Source organism: Macaca mulatta, chromosome 20 (assembly GCF_049350105.2).
Source record: "Macaca mulatta isolate MMU2019108-1 chromosome 20, T2T-MMU8v2.0, whole genome shotgun sequence".
In the NCBI taxonomy this organism is placed as follows: domain Eukaryota; kingdom Metazoa; phylum Chordata; class Mammalia; order Primates; family Cercopithecidae; genus Macaca; species Macaca mulatta.
Genome location: NC_133425.1, coordinates 20,926,965 through 20,953,242, shown reverse-complemented (window position 1 = coordinate 20,953,242; position 26,278 = coordinate 20,926,965). Strand labels below are relative to the sequence as shown.

The following is a 26,278-nucleotide window of genomic DNA, read 5'->3' as shown; positions in this document are numbered from 1 at the left end:
AGTATTTAACCTCTCTTGGGCTCAGTCTTACCATTTGTAAAAGGTGGTCAGTGATATCGGAGTAGATTAAATAATTTGGGTTATCAGTTGATTCTTAACATAGACAAGGTACAGAGCAAATGGTAGTTCCCGGCCTTTAAATAATCTGAGATGCATACATATATTTATTCATCTGAAAGATATGTGAACTGTAGATTACGAAAAGAACCGTAGCTCTCCAGAGGTAGAAGCGACTGTGAGAATCCTCTTCTGACTCCTCATTCCTCATTGACTTCTGACTAACTCATAATAGGGGAGCGTTGCAATGATTAACTTCTTTTATGAATGATGTCTCCTCCCAGATCTACGAAATGATGCTGGTGAGACATGGTTACATGATTGTGGGAGACCCCATGGGCGGCAAGACCTCTGCTTATAAAGTGTTGGCTGCAGCTCTCGGCGATTTACACGCAGGTGAAGCTCACATCCCTGGCTTCCAGGGAGGACAGAACTCCTCGCTCGGTTGGCTGGCTCCATGGAGATAATGCCAGGCTGCTAGTCTTATCAGGTCTCGATCGTGACGTCAGAGCTAGAAATAGAACACGACACACAGATGTCTGCAAGCAGAAAATAAAGGGTGGGGGTGGGGTGCTTCTATAATAACAAGGGATTTCGTGTGCATATCATTAAGGCCTGGAAGAATTTTCTCAAATGCCAAGCAGTGGTTTCTCCGAAGGTCCCCCAGTGAAAGAGAAACTCTTGTCATTGGCCTTAAAATTAGTCTCAAAGCAAATCATTGCATGGTTTTGCTGCTTCTATTCTTCTTTCCCTGTTCCCTTCCTTTTAGTTTTTCCCCTCCCTCCCTCCCTTCTTTCCTTCCTTTTAAAGTCAAGGATAGGAGCTCCTACTTTTGAATCAGACTCAGACTTGGGCAAATGACTAAACCTGTCTTATCCTCTCTTTTCCCAGCTGTAAAAATGGGATTGTTGTGAGAATTAAGTGACAGTATGCAGGTAAATAACTGAGCACAGTGCATACTCAACAAACAGAAGCTACGTTTATTGCCAGAGAAACAATTGTGGCTTTTGTCTGTGTGAGTGTCTGTTTGTTTTTTGTTTTTATAAAACGCAAATCTGTAGTTTTATAAAAGCATTTCCTTTTTGTGCACGCATTGCTTCAAGTTTTTCATTAAAAAATTTTTTTCTAATAACATTTGATGATTGGTTTTTGAGGTTATGTTTTGGGGGTTATCCTAGCCTTGATAACTAATTTGGGCATCTCAAATTTAAGTAAAAATTTTAAGGCAGAGTACGGAGGCTCACACCTATAATCCCGACACTTTGAGGTGCTGAGGTGGGCAGATCAGTTGAGCTCAGGAGTTTGCGGCTGCAGTGAGCTCTGATTGCGTACTGCACTGCAATTCCAGCCTGGGTGAGTGAGACCCAGTCTCAAATAATAGAATATAATAAAATATAAAATATTTTTAGCATTTTAATATGCTTTAAGAAACTGAGTGAAGAAAGAGGAGGCTACCACTGTGTTTGCCTCAGGATTCTGCAGAATAGTTCTTTTTTATTTATTTAATTTTTAAAAGTGTTTTTTAGAGATAGGGCAGTGGCACAGTCCCGGCTCACTGCAAACTCTGCCGCCTGGGCTCAAGAGATCCTCCTATCTCAGGCTCCCGGGTAGCTGGGATCATAGGCCTGTGCCACCATGCCCGCCTAATTTTTGTATTTTTTGTAGAGACAGGGTTTTGCCATGTTGCACAGGCTGGTCTCGAACTCCAGAGCTCAAGCAATCCTCCTGCCTCAGCGTTCCAAAGTGCTGAGATTACAGGCATGAGCCACCACACCTGGCCCAGAAGTGCTAAGGTTCTTTATTTAGTTCATGGCTCAAGCACTTCAACCTTTCCCTACTTTGAAGGATTCCACGAAAGTGTCATTTTTGGTTTGTCTGTTATTAAATACATATGCTGTGCCATCCATCAGCGTGTACGTTCCAGTTGAGTTTTAATACTCCAGTGTGTATTTCTTGGGAACAAATGACATTTCCTGAGCAGTCAAGAAAGATTTCGGCACCAGGCTAGCCCTTCAGAGACAGAAAAGTAACTATCATTTTTCAGAACCTTTTTACCTGTCAGCTGTTTCCTGTTTCCTTATCTCAAATCAAAGCCAAGGTTCTGATCCATTCTTTTCATTTTTAATTTCTTTCTTCAGCCTGTTTGAGTTTGAAAAGCCAAGGTTCTAAGGGTGGCTGTGAGAGCAGGTACATAGAGGGCTGATAATAGGTATCACTTTCCCTTCCTGCTTGAGTTCTGTGAGGGCAGTCAGATGTCTTTAGTCCTGGATTTTTTTTTTTTTTTTTGAGACAGAGTCTCACTGTATCGCCCAGGCTGGAGTGCAGTGGCATGGTCTCAGCTCACTGCAACCTCCACCTCCTACCTCAGCCTCCCGAGTAGCTGGGTTTACAGGCATGCACCACCACCCCCAGCTAATTTTTGTATTTTTAGTAGAGACAGGGTTTCACCATACTGGCCAGGCTGGTCTCAAACTCCTGGCCTCAAGTTATCCACCTGCCTTGGCCTGCCAAAGTGCTGGGATTACAGGTGTGAGCCACTGTGCCCAGCAAGTAGTCCTGGATCTGACTAGCACATTTGCCCTGTTTGAAATGAGGACTGGAAGAAAGTACGGTGAGAAACCAAAGGCTATAGTAACCGAATAATGTGATGCATTGCCTATCCAGATGTCCCAGTCATTTTTTTTTTTTTTTTTTTTTTTTGAGACAGGGCTTCATTCTGTTGCCCAGGCTGAAGTGCAGTGGTACAATCAGAGCTCACTGCAGCCTCCATTTCCCAGGTTCAAGTGATCCTCCCATCTCGGCCTCCCTGAGTGTTGGGATTATGGGTGTGAGCTACTACTGCTCCTGGCCCCGGATCCCAATCTCTATAAAAACTAAGCACATACTTTATAAGAAGGATTTCCCTCATATAGCATATTTATAAAAGTTGATTGGTTATTGAGATGACATCATCTTTTGTTTAATGTTCTGGTCTCACCAGAGCCTTTATAACGTGTTGAACCTTCTTGCCCAGCCAATCAGATGGAGGAGTTTGCTGTGGAGTACAAGATCATCAACCCCAAGGCTATCACGATGGGGCAGCTGTATGGGTGCTTTGACCAAGTGAGCCACGAGTGGACGGATGGTGTCCTTGCCAATGCTTTCCGGGAGCAAGCGTCTTCACTCTCTGATGATCGCAAGTGGATTATATTTGATGGGCCGGTGGATGCTGTCTGGATTGAAAATATGAACACTGTTCTGGATGACAATAAAAAGGTAAGTATTGAGCCTGATATCACTTTTCCATGAGTGAGACATAAACTCTTTTATTGAAGTAAGCGACTGATCAAAACTATATAGAGACATACATGTATTGCACTAAGAGTAAATGCCCCACAGGAGAATAATAGTAATGAGTTCATGAATTATGCTCTGTTTGTACTTGTAGTTGGTAAGCTAAACATGTTTAGAGACCATGTTGAATAGTAAGCCTTAGTGTTGGCATCGGTTTGGACTCCTAGCTCTGCAACTGAGCTGCGTTTTACTGAGCAAGTCGCGTAACTTCTCTGAATCTCAGTTTTCTCATTTGTAGAAACGTAGTAATAAAATGAGGTTGTTGATACTTAAATGAGATTGCACATACATAGTACCTGCGGGATATGTTTTGGTTAACTATTGCTATGCAACAAACCACCCTAATACTTAATGGCTTAAAACAACCATTTCTTTTCCTCATGATTTTGTGGGCTGGGAATTTTCAAAGGGCTCAGCTGGCCGGTTGGTCTCTCTTTTGATGTCAGTTCAGACAGCTCAGGTTAGAAAATCTGCATTCAAGATGGCGTCTTCACTCAATGCCTGGTGGCACAATCACATTCGGCCCCTCTTTCTCTCTCTCTTTTTCTTTCTCTCTAAAAATTATACCTCCTCTTCCAGGCCACTTCTCATGGCTTCGGCTTTTCACTTGGTGGTGTCTTGGTAGTGGCACTACTTATGCGGTGGGTGATTTCCAAGAGTCAGGAAGTGGAAGTTTCCAAGATATTAAGGGCTATGCTTAAAACTGATAAGCATCACTTTTTCTGCATTCTGTTGGTCAAGGAAGTCGCAAGTCCTGACCAGGAAGTGGAAAAATAGACTTCACCTCTTGATGGAGGCAGACACGTCACATTGCAAAAGTGCATATGGACTGGGCCCTGTAGGCTCACACCTGTAATCCCAGAGGCTGAGACAGGAGATTGCTTGAGCCCAGGAGTTCGAGACCAGTATGAGCAACATAGTAAGCCATCTCTACAAAAAAAAAAAATTTTTTTAAATTAACTGGGCATGGTGGTGAGTTCATGTAGTCCCAGGAGTTCGAGACCAGTATGAGCAACATAGTAAGCCATCTCTACAAAAAAAAAAAAATTTTTTTAATTAACTGGGCATGGTGGTGAGTTCATGTAGTCCCAGCTATTCAGGAGGCTGAGGTGGGAGGATCACTTGAGTCTGGAAGTCAATGCTACTGTGAGCCTTCATTGTGCCACTGTGCTCTAACCTGAGCAACAGAGAAAGACCCTGTCTCAAAAAAAAAAAAAAAAAAGGAGCATATGGGATGGAATTTATGTAATTTGCCCATTAAAACACAGCTCAATAGTAGAGTTAGGAGTCCAAACAGATGCCTGCACCTTTGGGAAATACAGCAATCTTTGGAAAAATACCACCAATCTTTGGAAAAATAAGTACAGTGGTACCACAATAAGTATAGCACCACGGTATGTATGGTGGCTAAAAGAGCTTGGACTCTGGAGCCAGACAGCCTGGGTTCAAATCCTGGCCTTGCCACTTTCCCACTATGCAACCTCAGACAAGCTATTTAGTCTGTTGAAGCCCCAATTTCATCATCTGTAAAGTAGGGACAATAGTGTCTACCTTATACTGTTAGGATAAAGTAGAAGATGAGATAAGTTACTATTTATACACCTCTTCTGATAGTGCCTGGCATATAGCAAATGCTATATAACTGTTTAAAATAAAATTTATCATCATTTCAAGGAAGAATTCCTTCACTGGATAATCATCATTATCAAATGAAAATATATTTTCTAACTGTGTTTAAATGTCACAAGACTAAGAGTGAGTCATGTTCAACAACGAAAGGGCTAATTATCCAAATTATACACATCCACTAATTATAGCATGTGCATAATTTTGATTATATAACATTCAAAAATGGAAATGTTTTATTACATGATATGGACTATATTATATAAACTAATTGTACAGATGTATCGGTTGGTCTTGAGATTAGAAGTATCAAGACAGTCACAATCAGTGAATTTCCTAATGGTTTCCTCTGCTCTGGGTGTAAATGAAACTACAGTCACAGGTGTGGGTCTGTTTTCGTTTTCTTGATATTCAGAGATGACACGGTTGGTGGTGTCAGCCTTATAACGGCTGTGATCTTCCTGGGGATGCAGGCGGTGACCTATTTCAAGCTGTGTTTGATGCAGGCCAAGTAAGGTGCAGGGAAGTTTTTAATCACAAATTAGGATGAGCATAATGAATCAGTGGTATTTTCTCTTCTCCCCTGGGAGAAGAGGGCCTCAGCCCTTTTCTTATAACTTAAACATCTCACTGGAATCCATTTTGGTGAGTGGGAAACAGTGCCATTGACTTAGTATATATTTCAAGGCTTTCCTGTGTAATTGCACTACTTCCTACAGGGTTTTACCTGCTACACACTAGAAATTCTGATGATTTTTCTTTTTCTTTTCTTTTTTTTTTTTTTTTGAGACAAAGCCTCCCTCTGTTGTCCAGGATGAAGTGCAGTGGCGCGATCTCAGTTCACTGCAACCTCCGCCTCCCTCAAGTCTCCTGCCTCTGGAGTAGCTGGGATTACAGATGCGTGCCACCGTGTCCGGCTTTTTTTTTTTGTATTTTTAAATGGGGTTTCACCACGTTGGCGAGGCTGGTCTCCAACTCTTGACCTCAAGTGATCTGCCTTCCTCGGCCTCCCAAAGTGCTGTGCTGGGAACACAGGCATGAGCCACTGTGCCTGGCCTCTTTCATTCTATTCTAAAAAAGATTTATGGACCAGGCACAGTGGCTTATGCTTGTGATCCTAGCATTTTGGGAGGCAGAGACAGGAGGATTGCTTGACCAGGAGTTTGAGATCAGCTTGGGCAACATAGAGAGATCCTGTCTCTACAAAAAATTTTTAAAATATATTATGGTATCACTGATTTAATCTAAAAATGAAAAACAAAAAATAAAAAACTAGCCACTTGTGGAGGTACACACCTGTAATCCCAGCTACTCAGGAGGCTGAGGTGGGAGGATTGCTTGAGCCCCAAAGGTCGAGGATGGAGTGATTGTGATTGTGTCATTGTATTTCAGTCTGGGTAACAGAGCGATACCCTGTCTCAAAAACAAATAAAAATTAAAAATAAAAAGGATTTATGGAAAGGCTTTTGCCCCTCCTGCTATGGATTAGTCCATGCGGGTGTTCAAATTCGGGTCTTTTGTGAAAGACTTGAGCAAATAAAAAAAGGATGTGGCTGTGCAGTTAAGTTCGATGTTAAATATTGAGAAAGGCACCAGGAAATTTGGTGAGGTCTGATAACTTCTCGATCCTTCATCTGAGATTGCATCTAAGGTCAGTGATGTCCTGGTCTTCCCATTAAAATTGCAGCTCACAGGCTGGGCGCGGTGGCTCAAGCCTGTAATCCCAGCACTTTGGGAGGCTGAGACGGGCGGATCACGAGGTCAGGAGATCGAGACCATCCTGGCTAACACGGTGAAATCCCATCACTACTAAAAAACACACAAATAAAGTTAGCTGGGCGAGGTGGCGGGCGCCTATAGTTCCAGCTACTTGGGAGGCTGAGGCAGGAGAATGGCGTGAACCCAGGAGGCGGAGCTTGCAGTGAGCTGAGATCTGGCCACTGCAGTCCAGCCTGGGCGACAGAGCGAGACTCTGTCTCAAAAAAAACCAAAAATTGCAGCTCACTCAACCCTGACTGAGGGTTCTCCAACCCCCTCTTCTGCTTAATTTTTCTGCATTTTGAACACTATTATTTTGCTTATTGTCTGTCATCTCCTAGAAGAATATAAACCCCAAGAGGATAGGAAATTTTGTCTGGTTTATTTTATGCGCCTAGAACAGTGCCTGGGACATAGTAAGTACTCAAGAAATATTTATGGAATGAATCAAACCATCTTTGTCTGACTGTAGACCTTTTACTTTCAGATGGAATTTAAGCTCTTCCCTTGTCCATTACCCTCTGCTTTGCACTTTTAGCTGTGTCTCATGAGTGGAGAAATTATCCAGATGAACTCCAAGATGAGCCTGATCTTCGAGCCGGCCGACCTCGAGCAGGCCTCTCCAGCCACTGTGAGCAGGTGAGGCAGCCCTCACTGGCACTCCAGGGGACAGTGTGGCCCCACTCACCCTAAGCAGAAGAGAAAGCTCTCAAATTTCACAAATGTGATGAAGCCCTCACAGATCATCTATATTATTATTATTTTTCTTTCCAATTTTTTTTTTAGGTTCCAGGGGGTATATGTGCAGCTTTGTTACATGAGTAAATTGTATGGCATGGGGGTTTGGGGTACAGATTGTTTTGTCACCCAGTTATTCAGGTAGTTTTTCCATCCTCACCCTCCTCCACCCTCCAACCTCCACCCTCAGGTAGGCTCCCATATCTATCGTTCCCTTCTTTTTTTTTTTTTTTTGGAGACGGAGTCTCACCCTGTCACCTAGGCTGGAGTGCAGTGGCGTGATCTAAACTCACTGCAACTTCCGCCTCCCAGGTTCAAGCGATTCTCTTGCTTTAGCCTCCCCAGTAGCTGGGACTACAAGTGCTTGCCACCACGCTCGGCTAATTTCTGTATTATTGGTAGAGACGGGGTTTCACCTTGTTGGCCCGGCTGGTCTCAGACTCCTGATGTCATGATCTGCCTGCCTCAGCCTCCCAAAGTGCTCGGATTACAGGCGTGAGCCACCATGCCCAGGGATCGTTCCCTTCTTTGTGTCCACGTGTACTCCATGTTTAGCTCCCATTTATAAGTAAGAACATATGAGATTTGGTTTTCAGTTCCTGCGTTAATTTGCTTAGCATTGTGTTATTTCTCATGCATTTAGATTTGTCATAAAATCAGCCCTCAATCCACACTACTGGTGGGAGTCTAAAACCCAGCGAGTACTTTGGAAACAGTTTGATATTATCTCCTAAAGTTGAATCTCTGTATTCTCCTAAGTACAGACCCAAGGGAAACTTTTGGCATGTGCAATAGGAGATCTGTACAAAAAATACAGTGGCAGAACTCACAGTAACAAACACTTGGAAACAGCCCAAATGCCTGTTAATCAAGTTAACTGGTGGCCAGGTGCGATGACTTATGCTGTAATCCCAGCACTATGGGAGGTCGAGGCGGGCGGATCACCTGAGGTCAGGAGTTTGAGACCAGCCTGGTCCAACATGGTAAAACCTCATCTCTACTAAAAAAAAAATACAAGGGCCGGGCGCGGTGGCTCAAGCCTGTAATCCCAGCACTTTGGGAGGCCGAGACGGGCGGATCACAAGGTCAGGAGATCAAGACCATCCTGGCTAACACAGTGAAACCCCGTCTCTACTAAAAAATACAAAAACTTAGCCGGGCGAGGTGGCAGGCACCTGTAGTCCCAGCTACTCGGGAGGCTGAGGCAGGAGAATGGCGTGAACCCGGGAGGCAGAGCTTGCAGTGAGCTGAGATCCGGCCACTGCACTCCAGCCTGGGTGACAGAGCGAGACTCCGTCTCAAAAAAAAAACAAAAAAATAGCCAGGCGTGGTAGTGGGTGCCCGTAATCCCAGCTACTCAGGAGGCTAAGGCAGGAGAATTGCTTGAAACCAGGAGGCAAAAGTTGCAGTGAGCCAAGATCATGCCACTGCACTCCAGCCTGGTGACAGAACAAGACTCCATCTAAAAAACAAACAACAACAACAACAACAAAAGAGTGAATAAAGTATAAGAGAATCAGAAATTATAATATGTATAATAAAGTACTGAAAAGAACTGCACTGACATGCAACTATATAAATAAATCTTAGTAACTCTATTAAGGACAAAATCTTAGCAATATTATATATAATACAAATAATGTAATAATATAATTATATCTATAAATATAATTATAATTACAATATATTATATATAATATAATGTTATATTATATACTAATATATACTATATTATTATATACTAATATATAATATAATTATATATACTGTATGGTTATATTATATGCTATTATATACTATATTATTATTATATAGTAATAAAAGTAAGATCAAAATATTATCTATAGCATGGTACCCCTTTTAAATTGTTAAAAACAACTAAAGTAAAAATATAAACACTTTAGGAACAGACCGGTGGCTCACACCTGTAATCCCAGCACTCTGGGAGGCCCAGGTGGGTGGATCACTTGAGGCCAGGAGTTCTAGACCAGCCTGGCCAACCCTGTCTGTACTAAAGACAAAACCTAATCTCTACTAAAAATACAAAAAAGTTAGCCAGGTGGAGGCTGAGAAATGAGAATCACTTGAACCAGGGAGGCGGAGGTTGCAGTGAGCCGAGATTGCACCACTGTATTCCAGCCTGGGCAACAGAGCAATACACTGTCTCCAGACAAACAAACATTTTAGGAACATATAGAAATGCCATAAAACTGTATATGAAGGAAAGAAATCAAGGGGCAGATGAACACAGGATTCAAGGTGGGTAAACCCAGGGGACTAGGTTATTGTCAAGATCCATTAATGCCTAGCATGGTGCCTGACATGCAGTAGATGCTCAATAAACGTTAACCCGTATTAGTAACAAACAAGCAAGCACCTAGACTGGTCCTCTGTGCTTCCCAGGTGTGGAATGATCTACATGGAGCCCCATCAGCTAGGCTGGAAGCCTCTGAAGGATTCCTACATGGACACCCTGCCCTCCAGTCTCACTGAGGAGCACAAGGAATTGGTGAGCCTCTCAGACCCTTTCCTTCCCCTCCTCCTGTCTCCCTGCTTTTCATCTAGAGGGTCTTCTAGGTACATCTTCACCTTCTTAGTCCCAGGAGGCAAGAAGGGGCAGGGAATTCCCTTGTTGTCCCCAGTTATCTTGTTTCCTGGCTGCCTGCCATTTTTCCAACTTTCTTCTCCATATGGTAGGCATGGGGTGGTGCAGTCAATTTCTCCTTCCTCTTCCTCCTTCCCCATCACTCCCTGGCTCCCTAGTGGAGAATCCCAGTGCTGAGGAGTGTTCTCTATGGAAGCTGAAATGTCACCTCTTTCTTCATTGCCCCACTAACAGAAATGTCTGTAGAAGCTGCTCTAGAGATGGACCAGGTGTTCCTTTTTGTACTGCCAATTCCCATCCCTGTAACCTGGACTCTGCACCTCCCACCTTGGGGGAGCTGGAACCAGTTAGAAGTGCTTTCATTGCAGCTACTGTGAGCGACCACTCCCTTCTTCCCTTCTCTAAAGAGGTGGAAAAGTTCAGGTTAGGCGGGTACCTGACCACACTCTCAGACCCGGAAGCAGGAAGGGAGTAGCGATGTCTGTGGTCCCTTTTGCCCTCCCCTGTGTTAATAGAATGCTTAGGAAAGTCTCCCACTGAGGAATCCAAGAAGGGTCTATTCCCACAATGGAAACTCTTTGGGGGATTATGTAGGACGGTTCCATGTCTGTCACCACCTACATACATGGATAATATGTAAACATGAGTACATATCCACGTGCACATTCAAGCACCAGTCCACACACACACACACACACACCAAAAGCTGCCGAGTCCCCATATATGTAAAGTCATTTAGGGATTTCCCAATGTCCGTGGCACAAAGTTTAACTCCTTATCAGGGCCCATGAGACTCTGTGATCTGGCCCCACCTGCCTCTGCAATCTCATTGCCTGCTCTTTCTCAGCCTTAGCTTAGCAGTCTCCAGCAGTCCTGTCTTGTTTCCAAGACAAGCCCAGGTTTCACCACCTCAAGGCTTTTGCTCTTTTTATTCCTATTCCTGGGACTCTTGCCTCAGTTTATCTCAGAGTTGGCTCACCCTCATCATGTAGTTCTCAACATAAAAATCTCCTCCACCAGGAAGCCTTCTTTAACTACCCTATTTAAACCCTTCCTGTTATTCTTCACCATAACACCTTAGTGTTTCCTGCTAGGACTTTGCATGATCTGTAGGTATTTTACTGATTTCCCTGCTAGGTTAGTTATTTATTGTTTGTCTTCCCTGCCCCTCAGACTGTAAACTCCACGAGAGTTCCTTATCTACCTTTTCCATTGTTTATCCCCAGCACTACTACCGTGCAATTAGTAGATGCTCAATAAATATTTGTTGACTGAATTGATATACCACATTTCCATGTATACCTGTATTTTTATATATACATATAAATGCTTCTACACATACATGTATTATCCATATAGATCCACACCTAAGTGTGTATTTATTTAGTGATGGCCTTCCTACTTCTTAAGAAAAAAAGTGTATAGGGAAAGTTGCAAATAAAGTATAACAAAGAGGCTGAGTGTGGTGGCTCACGCTTGTAATCCCAGCACTTTGGGAGGCCGAGGCGGGCGGATCACTTGAGGTCAGGAGTTCGAGACCAGCATGGCCAACATGGTAAAACCCTGTCTTTACTAAAAGTACAAAAATTAGCTGAGCATGATGGTGCATGCCTGTAATCCCAGCTACTCAGGGAGGCTGAGGCAGGAGAATCGCTTGAACCCAGGGGGGCGGAGGTTGTAGTGAGCTGAGATCACACCATTGCACTCCAACCTTGGCGACAGAACAAAACTCTGTCTCAACAACAACAACAACAAAATTAAGTAAATCAATAAATCTCTTTTAAAAAAGTATAACAAAGGTTAAAAGTTTAAAAAAGCATTACAAGAAAAGCAAGCCGGATAACTTTTTAAAAGAGTAAATGGACCGGAGAACAGATACTAGAGGCAAGAATCATGATACCCCCAAATAAGAACATATAAACCTACCCATACACGTGGTGAATTACTGAAAATGAGCCCCCCAAATTAGCTGTGTACTCTGTTTGACTAATTTATACAGGAGTCCCACCTCACCAGTGTCTATCAGTCATTTGTAAATTAGTTGTTTAGAATTCCTAATACTTTTTATAGAAACAAAGGCAGATACAGTAGTTGGGTTCTAAACACATTTTATGTGTCCTGTAGCTGACCCAGAGTGTTTCCAAGCCTCTCTGAGTATCAGCTCTGGGCAGTGGAATGTGGATGGGAAACTGAGTTAACATGGCCTGTGGGCAACAGTCTTAGGACCCTGAAGGAGGACACTGAGATAGGAGTTTTGTTGCCTGTAAGTTTTCCCCCAAGGCACCTACATGTAAAATCAGCAGTCTAACCAGCATCTCTAGCCTCAGGAGGTAGGCCAAGCTCTTGGTCTTCAACTCACTTGTTGATCATGTCTCCAAGTCTCATGGAGCTTTCTACTTTCAGGTCAATGACATGTTCATGTGGCTTGTCCAGCCCTGCCTGGAATTTGGTCGCCTTCATTGTAAATTTGTTGTCCAAACGTCTCCCATCCACCTTGCCTTCTCAATGATGAGACTGTACTCCTCTCTACTTGGTAAGTGCTAGCCATGATTCTTCAGCCACATGGGGGATGGGTCGACCTTGGCTATTTCTTTCTTTTACTTTTTTTTGAAATGAAGTCTCACTCTGTCATCAAGGCTAGAGTGCAGTGGCATGATCTTGGCTCACTGCAGCCTCCGCCTGCCAGGTTCAAGTGATTCTGCTGCCTTGGCCTTCTGAGTAGCTGAGATTAAGGCACATACCACTCTATTTTTTTGTGTGTTTTTAGTAGAGACAGGGTTTCACCATGTTGACCAGGCTGGTCTTGAACTCGTGACCTCAAGTGGTCCACCTGCCTCTGCCTCCCAAAGTGCTGGGATTACTGGCCTACCTTGACTATTTTTTCTGCTCCCACCTCTCTTTGGCCCCCATTGAATTACAACAAGACTGGCTGTTTGGTCTAGAACAAGCAAGCCCTTGGAGTGCAGATAGTAGAGTTTGGTAGGGAAAATCCATGTGTTTAGTCTTTGTCTGATATTGATTTTTGGGGGGCATTCTAGTGCAAATTATCCCATTGTTCCTCAGTCTAAGGCTCCTCATTCACATAATGAGAGTAGTAATTCCTGCCCTTTTTACCTCACAGGGATATCCTAGAGGGAGATGAACATAGCAGGACCCCCATCTTACCTCCTCTCTGATAAGAGATTAATATCCAAAAAAACCAAAAAAGTAAATGTAGACTTATTGATCCAGCACTTTCATCTTTGGATATAAACCCCAAAGAATTGAAAGCAGAGACTCGATCAGATATTTGTATAACCATGTTCATAGAACTTTTGTTCACAATAGTCAAATGGTGAAAACAACCCATGTGTCTACTGATGGATGAACAAATAAGCAAAATGTGTTGTAATTTTGCAATGAAATACTACTTAGCCTTAAAAAGGAAATAAATTCTGATGCATGCTATAGTTTGGATGAACACTAAAGCCATTATACTAAGAAAATAAGCCAGTCACAAAATGACGGTGCGATTCTACCTCTATAATGTAAGTAGAGTAGCCAAATTTATAAAGACAGAAAGGAGAGTTCTGATTGCAAGGGGGATGAGGGAGGATGGAGGGGGAAGTTATTGTTTAATGGGCAAAGAGCTTCTATATCCAGTTCTGGATATAGATGGTGGTGATGGTTGCACAGCAATATGAATGCACTTAATACCACTGAACTATACACTAAAAATGGTTAGATGGTAAATTATACATCATGTATTTTACCGCAATAAAAATATTGCAGCAAAGGCTGGGCACGGTGGCTCACGCTTGTAATTCCAGCACTTTGGGAGGTTGAGGTGGGTGGATCACGAGGTCAGGAGTTCGAGACCAGCCTGGCCAACAACACAGTGAAACCCCATCTCTACTAAAAATACAAAAATTAGTTGGGTATGGTGGCGGGCACCTGTAATCCCAGCTACTCAGGAGGCTGAGGCAGGAGAATCACTTGTACCCGGGAGGCGGAGGTTGCAGTGAGCCGAGATCGTGCCACTGCACTCGAGTATGGGCGACAGAGCTAGATTCCAGCTCAAAAAAATAATATATATATATATTTATATGTATTCTATATATTTATGTATATTATATATATTTATATATATTATATATATTTTATATAGTGGTATATATATATAAATAAAAAAATTATATATATAAATAAAAATATTGCTCACGCCTGTAATCCCAGCATTTTTAGAGGCCGAGGTGGGTGAATTGCTTGAGCTCAGGAGTTCGAGACCAGCCTGGGCAATCTGGCAAAACCGCATCTCTACAAAAAAATACAAAAATTAGCCAGATGTGGTGGCTAGTGCCTGTGGTCCCAGCTACTCAGGAGGCTGAGGAGGGAGGATCACTTGAGCCTGGGAGGTCGAGACTACAGTGAGCTGTGACTGCACCGCTGCACTCCAACCTGGGAGACAGAGTGAGACCCTGTTTCAAAAAAAAAAAATTGCATGTGATAATGATCTGGTAGGTGATAGGCACTCTGCCAGTATCAGTCGCCCCTCTGGGCCAGACCCTTCAAAGGCAAAGCCAACCAGTTCACAGCCCTTATATCTATGGCATTCTGCACTCTGTCCTGAGATTCGCTTTTCTCACTTATAGATGAAATCAGGGCAGTAGAAGAGGAGGAAATGGAATTAGGTGAAGGCCTGTCAAGTCAACAAATCTTTCTCTGGCTCCAAGGACTGTTTCTCTTTTCCTTGGTGTGGACCGTGGCTGGCACCATCAATGCAGACAGCAGAAAGAAATTTGATGTGTTTTTCCGCAACCTGATCATGGGCATGGATGATAACCACCCAAGGCCCAAAAGCGTCAAACTCACCAAAAACAACACCTTTCCAGAAAGAGGTAATTTAGAACCCATTTGTTATGTTCTAGTATAATAGTTTTAATTACGTGTTCTAAATGCAAGCAGAATATGCAGACAGGTGAGCCCTTTACAAAAGCCAAGGAAGGCCAGGCATGGTGGCTAATAAATGTATAAGGAATGACAGAATTAAAATATCATCATTGGCTGGGCATGGTGGCTCACACTGGCAATCCCAGCACTTTGGGAGGCCGAGGTAGGCAGATCGCTTGAGGTCAGCAGTTCAAGGCCAGCCTGGCCAACATCTCTATTAAAAATACAAACAAAATTAGTCAGGCATGGTGGCATGCGCCTGTAATCCCAGCTATTCAGGAGGCTGAGGCAGGAGGATTGCTTGAGTCAGGGAGGTAGAGGTTGCAGTGAGCTGAGATCATGCCACTGCACTCCAGCCTGAGCAACACAACTGGACTCTGTCTCAAAAAAAAAAAAAAAAAAAAAAAAAGGAGTTGGCCCATGGGTGGTCCTGAAGTCAGGGTTTTATGGAATACTTTACCACTTTTTTAATTTAGAAAAAGATGATATGACTGTTTTATTTTTGCAAAAATTACCTATAATTTCATCACCAAAACAAAATGAGAAATACAGACCCGGCCGGGCGCGGTGGCTCAAGCCTGTAATCCCAGCACTTTGGGAGGCTGAGACGGGCGGATCACGAGGTCAGGAGATCGAGACCATCCTGGCTAACACAGTGAAACCCCGTCTCTACTAAAAATACAAAAAACTAGCCGGGCGAGGTGGCGGGCGCCTGTAGTCCCAGCTACTCGGGAGGCTGAGGCAGGAGAATGGCGTAAACCCGAGAGGCAGAGCTTGCAGTGAGCTGAGATCCGGCCACTGCACTCCAGCCCCAGCGGCAGAGCGAGACTCTGTCTCAAAAAAAAAAAAAAAAAAAAAGAGAAATACAGACCCTTGTGTTTTTCTTATTCCTTTCTATTTCTGTTGTGTGTTGACATGCCTTCATATAGGGTACTTACGGTATTAATATTTCTTTTAATTTTGTCATTATAGTTTTTTGTTTGTTTGTTTGTTTATTTTTGAGATGGAGTCTCGCTCTCTTGCCCCTGCTGGAGTGTAGTGGTACGATCTCGGCTCGCTGCAACCTCCGCTTCCCAGGTTCAAGAGATTCTCCTGTCTCAGCCTCCCAAGTAGCTGGGATTACAGGCGTGCACCACCATGCCGGGCTAATTTTTGTATTTTTAGTAGAGATGGGGTTTCACCACATTGGCCAGGCTGGTCTCAAACTCTTGACCTTAAGTGATCCACCTGCCTCGGCCTCCCAAAGTGCTGGGATTACAGGCATGAGCCACTGCACCCGGCCTGCAGTTATATTTTAATATCATATTGAAATGTTTCCAATTTTGCTACATACGCTAACTTCAAACTGATCATTTAGTGACTATAAATATTCTTATGTGTGTGGCATCATTTCTTACAAGGAAGATGCTTCTTCTAAGTAGCTTTTGTTTTGTTTTTCTACCACCCAAGTAAGACATTATATAAAATTTAGAAAATACAGAGAAAGGAATAGAACAAAATTAAGATCAATGGTAATCCCACGCTCCAGAAATATCACTATGTTTTCTTTCAGTTTTTTCTGTATTCCTAGAACAAAAAGATCATACTATAAATACTTCCCAAATAGCTTTACTTTTTGCAATTGTAAAAAAAAAAAAAAAACGTGTATCAAGGGCCACGAGAGAACTTCCAGGGGAGCCACTAATGTTGCATATCTTAAGAGTGACCTGGATTACACAAATATGTGTATTTGCCAAAACTTAGTAAATGTGGGCTTAGGATGTGTGCATGTCATTGTAAGATTTATGTCAACGGAAAAAATATATAAATAAATACTGAACACTAGGTAGTGATAAGCACGCCGAAGTATTTATGAGAAAGTGTGTAGATGCTTAACAATTAATTTTGAATTTTTTTTGTAAAAAAGATAGATTAAAGGAAGGATAGAGGGATGACCAGGTATGTACTAAAACAAATAAAAAGCTAATGGTAAAATCTAGAAGGTGAGTATACAAATGTTCACTGTACAATGTCTTCCATGTTTCTGTATGTTTGAATTTTTTCATAATAATGAAATAATGAATGAGCAAGTAGATACTATTACCGCCTGCCACATACTCTTTCTCTGCACAGCTTGCATGCTTCATGTGACACATGGCCATCTGTCAGGTTGTGAACCCCAAAATTCTGAGACAGGTCTCAGTTAATTCAGAAAGTTTATTTTGCCAAGGTTGAGGATGCACGCCTTTGACATAGCTCAGGAGGCCCTGACAACATGCGCCCGAGGTGGTCAGAGCACAGTTTTATACATTTTAGGGAGACATGAGACATCAATCAACATATGTAAGGTGAACATTGGTGCCATCTGGAAAGGCAGGACAACTTGAAGCTGGGTGGAGACTTCCAAGACATAGGTAGATAAGAGAGAAATGGTTGCATTCTTTTGAGTTTCTGATTAGCCTCTCCAAAAGAGGCAATCAGATAAGCTTTTATCTCAGTGAGCAGAAGGGTGATTTTGAATAGAATGGGAGGCAGGTTTGCCCTAAGCGATTCCCTGCTTGACTTTTCCTTTTAGCTTAATGATTTTGGGGGCCCAAGACATGCTCCTTTCGCAAGATGAACCCCATGGAGGCTCTGTCTCTGTACCAATCCATTAATCAGATTGTCGTGCATTCATTGAGTTTTTGGTTTGGATGATTTTGCTTATTTTATTGTCATAGTAAAATACACATAACACCAAATTTACCATTTTGACCATTTTTAATTGTTCAAATCAGTGGCATTAAATACATTCACACTGTTGGGCAACCGTCACCTCCCTCCATCTCCAAGACGTTTTTCACCTTCCCTAACCATAACTGTTCTCATTAAACAGTACCTGCCCCAATGCTCCTTCTCCACCCCTACCCTGGAAATAATCATTCTACTTTCTGTCACCATAAATTTGACTGCCCTGGGTACTGCATGTAAGAGGAATCATACGGTATTTGTCTTCCTGTGACTGGCTTATTTTACTTAGCATAATGTCTTCGGCGTTCATCCATGTTGTAGCATGTGTCAGAATTTCCTTTCTTTTTAAGGCTGAATATATTCTGTTTCATGTACACACCACGTTTTGTTTATCCATCTGTCAGTGGACCCTTGAGTTGCTTCCATCTTTTGGCTATGGCAAGTAAAACTGCTATGAACATGGGTGTACGAATACTGTCTTTTGAGTCTCTGCTATCTTTGGTGTTTATCCTAAGAAGTGAAAATCTGGATCATATGTTAATACCATGTTTAATTTTTTGAGGAACTGCTGTAATGTTTTCCATAGAGGCTGCAATATTGTACATGCCCACCAGCGATACACAGAAGTTCTGATACCTCCACATCCTCACCAGTTCTTGTATTTTCTCTGTATGTTTTACTGATAATAGCCATCATGGTGGGTATGAAGTTCATTCTTATTTTTTCAGAAAAAAATGTACAATAAAAATATGTGATAAAAAGACAACCACGATTAACATTTTGATGACAATTAGACATTTTCTTATGCATGTATGTATCTCCAGGTTTGTTTTTAAAATATAAAATCATTCTGTACTTTTATCTCCTAGTTTTTCCTATCATTAACAACATTCTAGTGGCCACATATTTGCTTAATTCATGTTATTTCCTCATGATGATTTCCTAAAATAAAATTGCTGAGTCAAGAGGTCGGTAACATTTTAAAGCTTTTGGTTGCTAAACTTCCCTTATGCCTCACTGAGTATTGTCTTTTCAAAATCTCAAGCAATTTGAAATATGAAAATCATATCTCGGCCAGGCACAGTGGCTCACATCTGTAATCTCAGCACTTCTGGGAGGCTGAGGCAGGCGGATCACTTGAGGCCAGGATTTTAAGACCAGCCTGGCCAACATGGTGAAACACCGTCTCTACTAAAAATACAAAAATTAGCTGGACTTGATCATGGGCGCCTGTAGTCCCAGCGATGGGAGGCTGAGGCAGGAGATTTGCTTGAACCTGGGAGGCAGAGGTTGCAGTGAGCTATCACACCACTGCAATCCAGCCTGGGCGACAGAGCAAGACTCCATCTCAAAAAACAAAACAAAACAAAACAGAAAGTCAAGCAATTTGAAATATGAAAATCATTTTGCATTTTAACTTTCTTCTCCTTTAAAAAAGTTTTAATAGACTTTAGTTTTAAATTTATAGAAAAGTGTTGCAGAAAATACAGAGTTTCCATATGCCACTTCTCCTCACCCACGCAAACACAGTTCTCTCATTAACATCTTGCAGTACTGTGGTATTATAGTTACAATTGATGAACCAATATTGCTAAATTATTATGAACAAAGTTCATAGTCTACATTAAGGTTCATTCTTGTGTTGTATGTCCTATGGGTTTTGACAAAGATGTAAATGTCACATATTCACCATTACAGAACCATGCAGGATAGCTTCACACAACCCAAAAAATCCTGTGCTCCACCTCTTCATCCTCCCTTCCTTCTCTGATCCCCAGGCAACCACTGATCTTTTTACTGTCTCTATAGTTTTGACTTTTCCAAGACATGATATTCTTGGAATCATACAGTATGTGAAATTTTTAGACTGCCTTATTTCACTTAGCAATATGCAGTTGAGGTTCCTACATGGATTTTTGTTCTTTGTTAGATTGCTTCTTTATCACTTAATAATATTTCATTGTACGTATGTTTATCCATCCACCCATTAAAGGACATTTTGGTTTATTACAATTTTTGGTACTTATAAATAAAGCAGTTATAAACATTTATGTAAAGGCCTTTTGTGAACATAACTTTTCCATTAATTCATTTAGTAAACACATAGACATGCTATTGCTGGATAATGTTAAGCCTGTGTTTACCTAGACCAAGTCAAGAAGAACAGATTTCTTAATAATTTGGGGTCTTTCTATTAATAAACATGGATTATCTATTTATTTAGACTGTTTTTTATTTCTTTGGCTAGAGTTTTATAGTTTTCCTCATATAGATCTTGTATATTTTTTGTTAAATTTATACCTAAGTAGTTCCTTCTTTTTTGGAGTTAATGTAAATGGTATTGTGTTTTCATTTCAAATTCCACTTGTTCATTGCCTGTATATAGAAAAGCAATTGACTTTTGTATATTTATCTCATATCCAGCCATCTTGCTACAATCACTTATAAGTTCCAAGTTTTTTTGTGGATTCTTTGGGATTTTTTTTACATAATTATGCCATTGACAGACAGTTTTATTTCTTCTCTCCCAATATTTTATTTCCTTTTCTTGTCTTATTCCATTAGCTAGGACTTCCAGTATGATACTGAACAGAATTAATGAAAAAGGGCTTCCTTATCTTGTTCCCAGTCTTAGGAGGAAAGCTTCTAGTTCTTGGCCATTAAGTGTGATGTTTGGCTGAAGGTTTTTTGTTGATATTCTTTATCAAGTTGAGGAGTTCTCTCTGTTCCTAGTTTACTGAGAGTCTTTGTCATGAGTTGATGTTGGATTTTGTCAAATGCTTTTTCTGAATCTATTAATGTGATGATATGATTTTTCTTCTTTAGCCTGTTAATGCAATGAATTACATTACTTGATTTTCAAATGTTGAGCCAGCCTTATATACCTGGAATAATCAAGTGGAATAAATACCACTTGATTATGGTGTGTAATACTTTTCATATGTTGTTGGATTTGATTTGCTAATATTTTGTTGAAGATTTTTGCATCTATGTTGATGACAGATACTTGTCTGTAACTTCCTGTCTTATAATGTCTTTATCTGGCTTTGGTATTAGCGTAATGCTGGCCTCATAGCATGAATTATAAAGTGTGTCCTCTGCTTCTATTTTCTGTAAGAGATTGTAGAGAATTTGTATCATTTCTTCATTAAATGTTTGATAGAATTCACCAGTGAACCCATCTTGGCCTGGCACTTTCTCTCTTGGAAGGTTGTTAATTGTTGATTAAATTTCTTTAATGTATAAAAGCCTATTCAAATTATCTATTTCTCCTTATGTGAATCATGTAAATCATGTCTTTCAAGGAATTAGTTTATTTTATTTATCAAATTTGTTGCTGTAAAGTTGTTCATAATATTCCTTTATTATCTTCTTAATGTCCATAGAATCAGTACTGATGGCCTTTCTTTCTCTTTCTTTTTTTTTTTTTTTTTTGAGATGGAGTTTTGCTCTTGTTGCCCAGGCTGGAATGCAATGGCACGATCTTGGCTCACTGTAACCTCATCCTCCCAGGTTCAAGTGATTCTCCTGCCTCAGCCTCCCAAGTAGCTGGTATTAAAGTCATGTGCTACCACGCCTGGCTAATTTTGTATTTTTAGTAGAGATGGGGTTTCTCCATGTTGGTCAGGCTAGTCTCAAACTCCCGACCTCAGGTGATCCACCCACCTTGGCCTTCCAAAGTGCTGGGATTACAGGCGTGAGCCACCGTGCCCAGCCTCATTCTTGATATTAGTGCTGTCTTCTCTTTTTTTCTTGGTTAACCTGTCTAAAGGTTTGTTAATTTTTTTTTTTTTAACAGATGGGATCTGCCCAGGCTGGTCTCAAACTCCTGGACTCAAGTGATCTACCCGTCTCAGCTTCCTAAAGTTCTAGGATTACAGGCGTGACCCACTGTGCCCAGCCTGTCAATTTTATTAATCCTTCAAAGATGCAGCTTTTGTTAATTTTATCTATTAATTTCCTATTGTCAGTTTCATGATTTCTGCAATTATTTTTATTTCTTCTGTTCTGCTTCCTTTTATTTAATTTACTCTCTCTAGTTTCCTAAGATGAATGCTTAGATTATTGATTTTAGGTCTTTCTTTTTACACGGTGGCTCATACCTGTAATCCCAGCACTTTAGGAGGCCAAGATGGAGGATCACTTTAGCACAGGAGTTTGAGACCAGCCTGGGCAACATGTCAAAGTCCTGTCTTTACAAGAACAAACAACGAAAATTAGCTGGGTGTGGTAGCGAACACCTGTCGTCCCAGCTACTCAGGAGGCTGAGGCGGGATGATTGCATCAGCCTAGGAGTTGGAGGCTGCAGTGAGCTATAATCATCCCACTGCACTCCAGCCTGGGTGACAGAGTAAGAGAGTGAAACCCTGCCTTAAAAAAATTAAAAAGTGTTTTATTGCCCAGGATGTGTTCTATCTTGGTGAATGTTTCATGTGAGCTTAAGAAAATATGTAGTCTTGTGTTGTTGGATACAGTAATAAATGTCAATTTGACCCTGTTAATTGGTGAGGGTGCTCTTTGGTTTCACTATATTCCTACTTATTTTCTAACTGTTATCTGCCAATTACTGATTGACAGGGGTTGTTGAAGTATCCAGCTATGATATTGGATTTGTCTATTTCTCCTTGAAGTTCTATCAGTTTTGCCTCATGTATTTTGGCATTCTGTTTACATTTGAAAAGTGAAAATAGTATCTAATTTAAATTTCTTCTTTTTTAAATTAGAAGTGAGGTTGAATTATATATAAAGTGGTAGTTTGTTTTTCATATGTTCTTTATTTAATGTTTTGGTAGGTTTTGTTTCTGTTTTGTTTTTAACAGACTGTGTCCCCTTTTGTTTATTTTGCCTGGAATGTGATGCATCCTTTCTGTCAGCAAGGAAAAATTTTATTCTCTGGCTCCCATAACCATCATCTCCTTTTTTCTTGTCTTGGGGTTTTGGTCTTTTGAGGTGCACTTTTCATTTTGATATCAGCCACCCACAACTTCAATTATTCTTTGTACAGCCTTGAATGATTTTAATTCTGCCTTTGTATCTTTTGTTCCTGTGCCAGGCTTTGTTATTGCAAGGGTGGGAAAGTACAGGCCATGGAGTGAAACTGTCAGAGTTCAGACCCTGACTCCAACACTTACTGCTGGGGTGACTTTGAGCAACTTATTTATCCTCCTTAGTTCCCTCAATTATAAAATGGGGGCAACAATAATAGTAAGGATTAAATGAGTTAATACATGTAAAAATACTTTGAATAAAGCACGATATATAGGAAATGTTAAATAAACATGAGCAATTTTGTTGCTGTTATCATCATCATCTCTTAGGGCGTCCATCTCACTTTTTATCTCATCTTGCCTTTTCATCTTAGTTTGTTTCTCCTTTGTTGCTTTTGGTTCCTGCTTCACTTAAAGTTAGGTCTTTCTGCACCTTATGGAAGATAGCAAAGCGTTTTCTTGAAATTTGGCTTCAAGTGCTGCAAAAAACAAGTTTCAGCCTGGCACAGTGGCTCACCCCTGTAATCCCAGTACTTTGGGAAGCTGAGGCAGGTGGATTGCTTAAGCCCAGGAGTTTGAGACCATCCTGGGCAACATTGTAAAACCCTGTCTCTACAAAAAATACAAAACAAATTAGCCAGGTATGATGGCACACATACCTTATTCTCAGCTACTTGGGAGGCTGAGGCAGGAGGATCACTTGAGCCCAGGAGTTTGAGGCTGCAGTGAGCTGTGATGCACCTACAGCCATGCATGACCACTGCACTCCAGCCTGGCTGATACGGTGAGATCCTGTCCCCAAAAAAAGAAAAAACAAAAAAGAGTTCAGAGATAAATTCTTCAGGTTAATCTCCATATGACGTTCCTTTGCATTTTTTTTTTTTTTTTTTTTTTTACATTTTACAATTTTTTTTCACAGGCTCCACATGTTGTTTTCTGCCTTCCTTATCCTTCAAGATCAATCTGTTTATGCTGTGTCTGCAGAGACGGTAGATGAATTGCCCTTGACCTCACTTTCAGATCATTTTGTGATGACCTCTCTCCTTTCCTTCTGCAGCTAGAGAGCCAATGATGTGATGTGCACAGCTCCCACTCAGTTTCTAGATAATTTTCCCTTATAATATCTCTTGTCCACAACCATGGCCTCATCTCCTACCTCTATGCCCTACCCAGCAGATGCAGCATAAAACAAACCATAATTTTCATCATGTCCTGCAAACTGACTTCCTTTGTGTATATCTTCTTTTGCAGCAGCTTATTTAAAACAAAACAAAACAAAACAAAAAAACAGGTTTTTGCCAAGGAGGGTGGTTCATGCCTGTAATCCCAACTACACAGGAGGCTGAGTTGGAAGGATTGCTTGAGCCTGGGAGTTTGAGACTAGCCTGGGCAACATAGCAAGACCCTGTCCTTTCTTATAACCATATGCAAAAGATTAAAATGCCTTTCTAGCCTATGCATGAGGGCCCACGATTAAAATTCGAATGCTGAGTGCTCCAGGAAGGCCTTCTCTGACTTCAAGGGAATATTGTTTTCTAGGATTTTCATGATATACAAGGCATGGCATAAATGGATCTCTCAAATAAGTGCTGGAGGAACTACACTGGGAAGCATACACTAAGGAAAGCAAGCAGACCCTTGTGGGGTTCTGTCAGTGTTGGGCTCATATTGTCTGACATGGATCTTTGTTTGTCAACCCAGGGAACCGTTTGTCCAGAAAGTGCTGAATTTCTCTTTATTCACTCGTTCATTGTGTGACCTTTGAAAAGTCACTCACTGCCCAGTTGAAAAGTTTGCCTTATTTTTCTAAGTGCAGGAGAGGAAAGCAGAGCTGGGGTAGAGGGGATAGAAGTCATTTACCAGTTCATTACCAATCCATTCCTGAATTTCTGCTATTCTCCTCTTTCTACTCTTGCACCCAAATCAGAGTTTAAGTTATAATCACAACACAAAGAGAACAGGAGCCATTACTCTGATGAAAACCAAGGCGAGCTAGAGCTAAATATTACCAAGTGCCTTCTGTGTGCCCAGAGCTATGCTAGATGTTTGACACGCATATCTCACTCACTCTCCCTAGTGCTTTTCCGAGCTTGACATAAAATCAGGCCCATTTTACAGATGTGCAAATGGTAAACCTAGCCAAGGTCACACAGCTGGTAAATCTACTTTTACTAGTGAAATCTTTTCTCTTCACTTCTCTTCTTCTCTTCTCTTCTTTCTCTTCTCTTCACTTCTCTTCTTCTCTTCCCTTCTTTCTCTTCTCTTCTCTCTCTTCTCTTCCTCTTCTCTTCTTTTCTCTCTCTTCTCTTCCCCGTCTCTTCTCTCTCTTCTTTTCTTCTCTTCTCCTTTTCTGTCTCTTCTCTTCTCCGTCTCTTCTCTCTCTTCTCTTCTCCTTCTCTTCTCTTCTCTTCTCTTCTCTTCTCTTCTCTTCTCTTCTCTTCTCTTCTCTCCTCTTCTCTTCTCTCCTCACCTCTCCTGTCTTTTCTTTTCTTTTCTTTTCTTTTCTTTTCTTTCTTTTCTTTTCTTTTCTTTTGAGACAGAGCCTCATTCTGTTGTCCAGGCTGGAGTGCAGTGGCGTGGTCATGGCTCATCATGGCTCACTGCAGTCTTGGTGCCCCAGGCCCGGGTGATCCCACCTCAGCCTCCCAAGTAGCCGGGACTATAGGCACATGCCACGATGCCTGGCTAATTTTTGTATTTTTTGTAAAGACAGGATTTTGCCATGTTACTCAGCCTGTTCTCCAACTCCCAGACTCAAGTGATTCATCCACCTCGGCCTCCCAAAGTGCTGGAATTATAGGCATAAGCCACCATGCCCGGCCAAATCTTTTCTCATTAGCCCAAATGTTCCCAAATCAAGCCACAAATTAGCTCTAGCTCAACATCAGCAAAGGAAGAGGGAAAAATATTTTACTTATTCAGTCTTTTAGTGTCTCCTTTTTATTGTAAAAGCAATTCTATTCTATTAAATAAAAATTATCAATAAGTATCTCTTTGTTCATACCACCTTATCGCGGTCATTTCAGTTTTCAAAAAATCTGTTTCCTTGCTTGTCTACCTGATTTCATCTCTTTACAGAGTTACCATAATGGTATATATTTCACTCTATAGTCTATTTTTATCTAGCATTGTTTCTTAAAAGCATTTTCTATGCTAATACTTAGCTTTTGCAACTATCATTTTAATGACCGAAGAATATTCCATCCATCTTATAAGAGCTAATTTTACTTGTCTCCTAATGTAGGATAAGTAAGTTATTTCTTTGCTATCACAGATGGTGTTGCATACTCATGTATACAGATTATTTTCATTGTGAATTATTTCCTTATGATAAATTCCCAGAAATGGGATTTCTGACTTAGAGAACATTCTTGTAGCTCTGTAAGCATTGTGCCAGATTGCTTTCTAAAAGTGTTGCACCAGATTGACTTCTAGGTAAGGCTGCAGAGTGACGTAGAACAACAGAAGCTCACTTTTAAAATACCTAATGAAATCAGCAACAACAAACATTTTTTAATCCTAAAAAGTCCTCAGC

At 41.2% G+C, this 26,278-nt stretch overlaps 1 protein-coding gene across 2 annotated transcripts in view; it reads left to right on the top strand.

Moving 5' to 3' along the window:
- Nucleotides 1-26,278, top strand: part of DNAH3 (dynein axonemal heavy chain 3) — a 212,967-nt gene that overhangs the window by 114,816 nt on the left and 71,873 nt on the right. For both annotated transcript variants that reach the window (XM_077986427.1, XM_077986426.1), the window contains 6 exons: nucleotides 342-453; nucleotides 3,071-3,312; nucleotides 7,313-7,413; nucleotides 9,916-10,021; nucleotides 12,521-12,650; nucleotides 14,749-14,994. In XM_077986427.1, coding sequence (XP_077842553.1) covers nucleotides 342-453; nucleotides 3,071-3,312; nucleotides 7,313-7,413; nucleotides 9,916-10,021; nucleotides 12,521-12,650; nucleotides 14,749-14,994 — 937 coding nt within the window. The remainder of the gene's footprint in view (nucleotides 1-341; nucleotides 454-3,070; nucleotides 3,313-7,312; nucleotides 7,414-9,915; nucleotides 10,022-12,520; nucleotides 12,651-14,748; nucleotides 14,995-26,278) is intronic.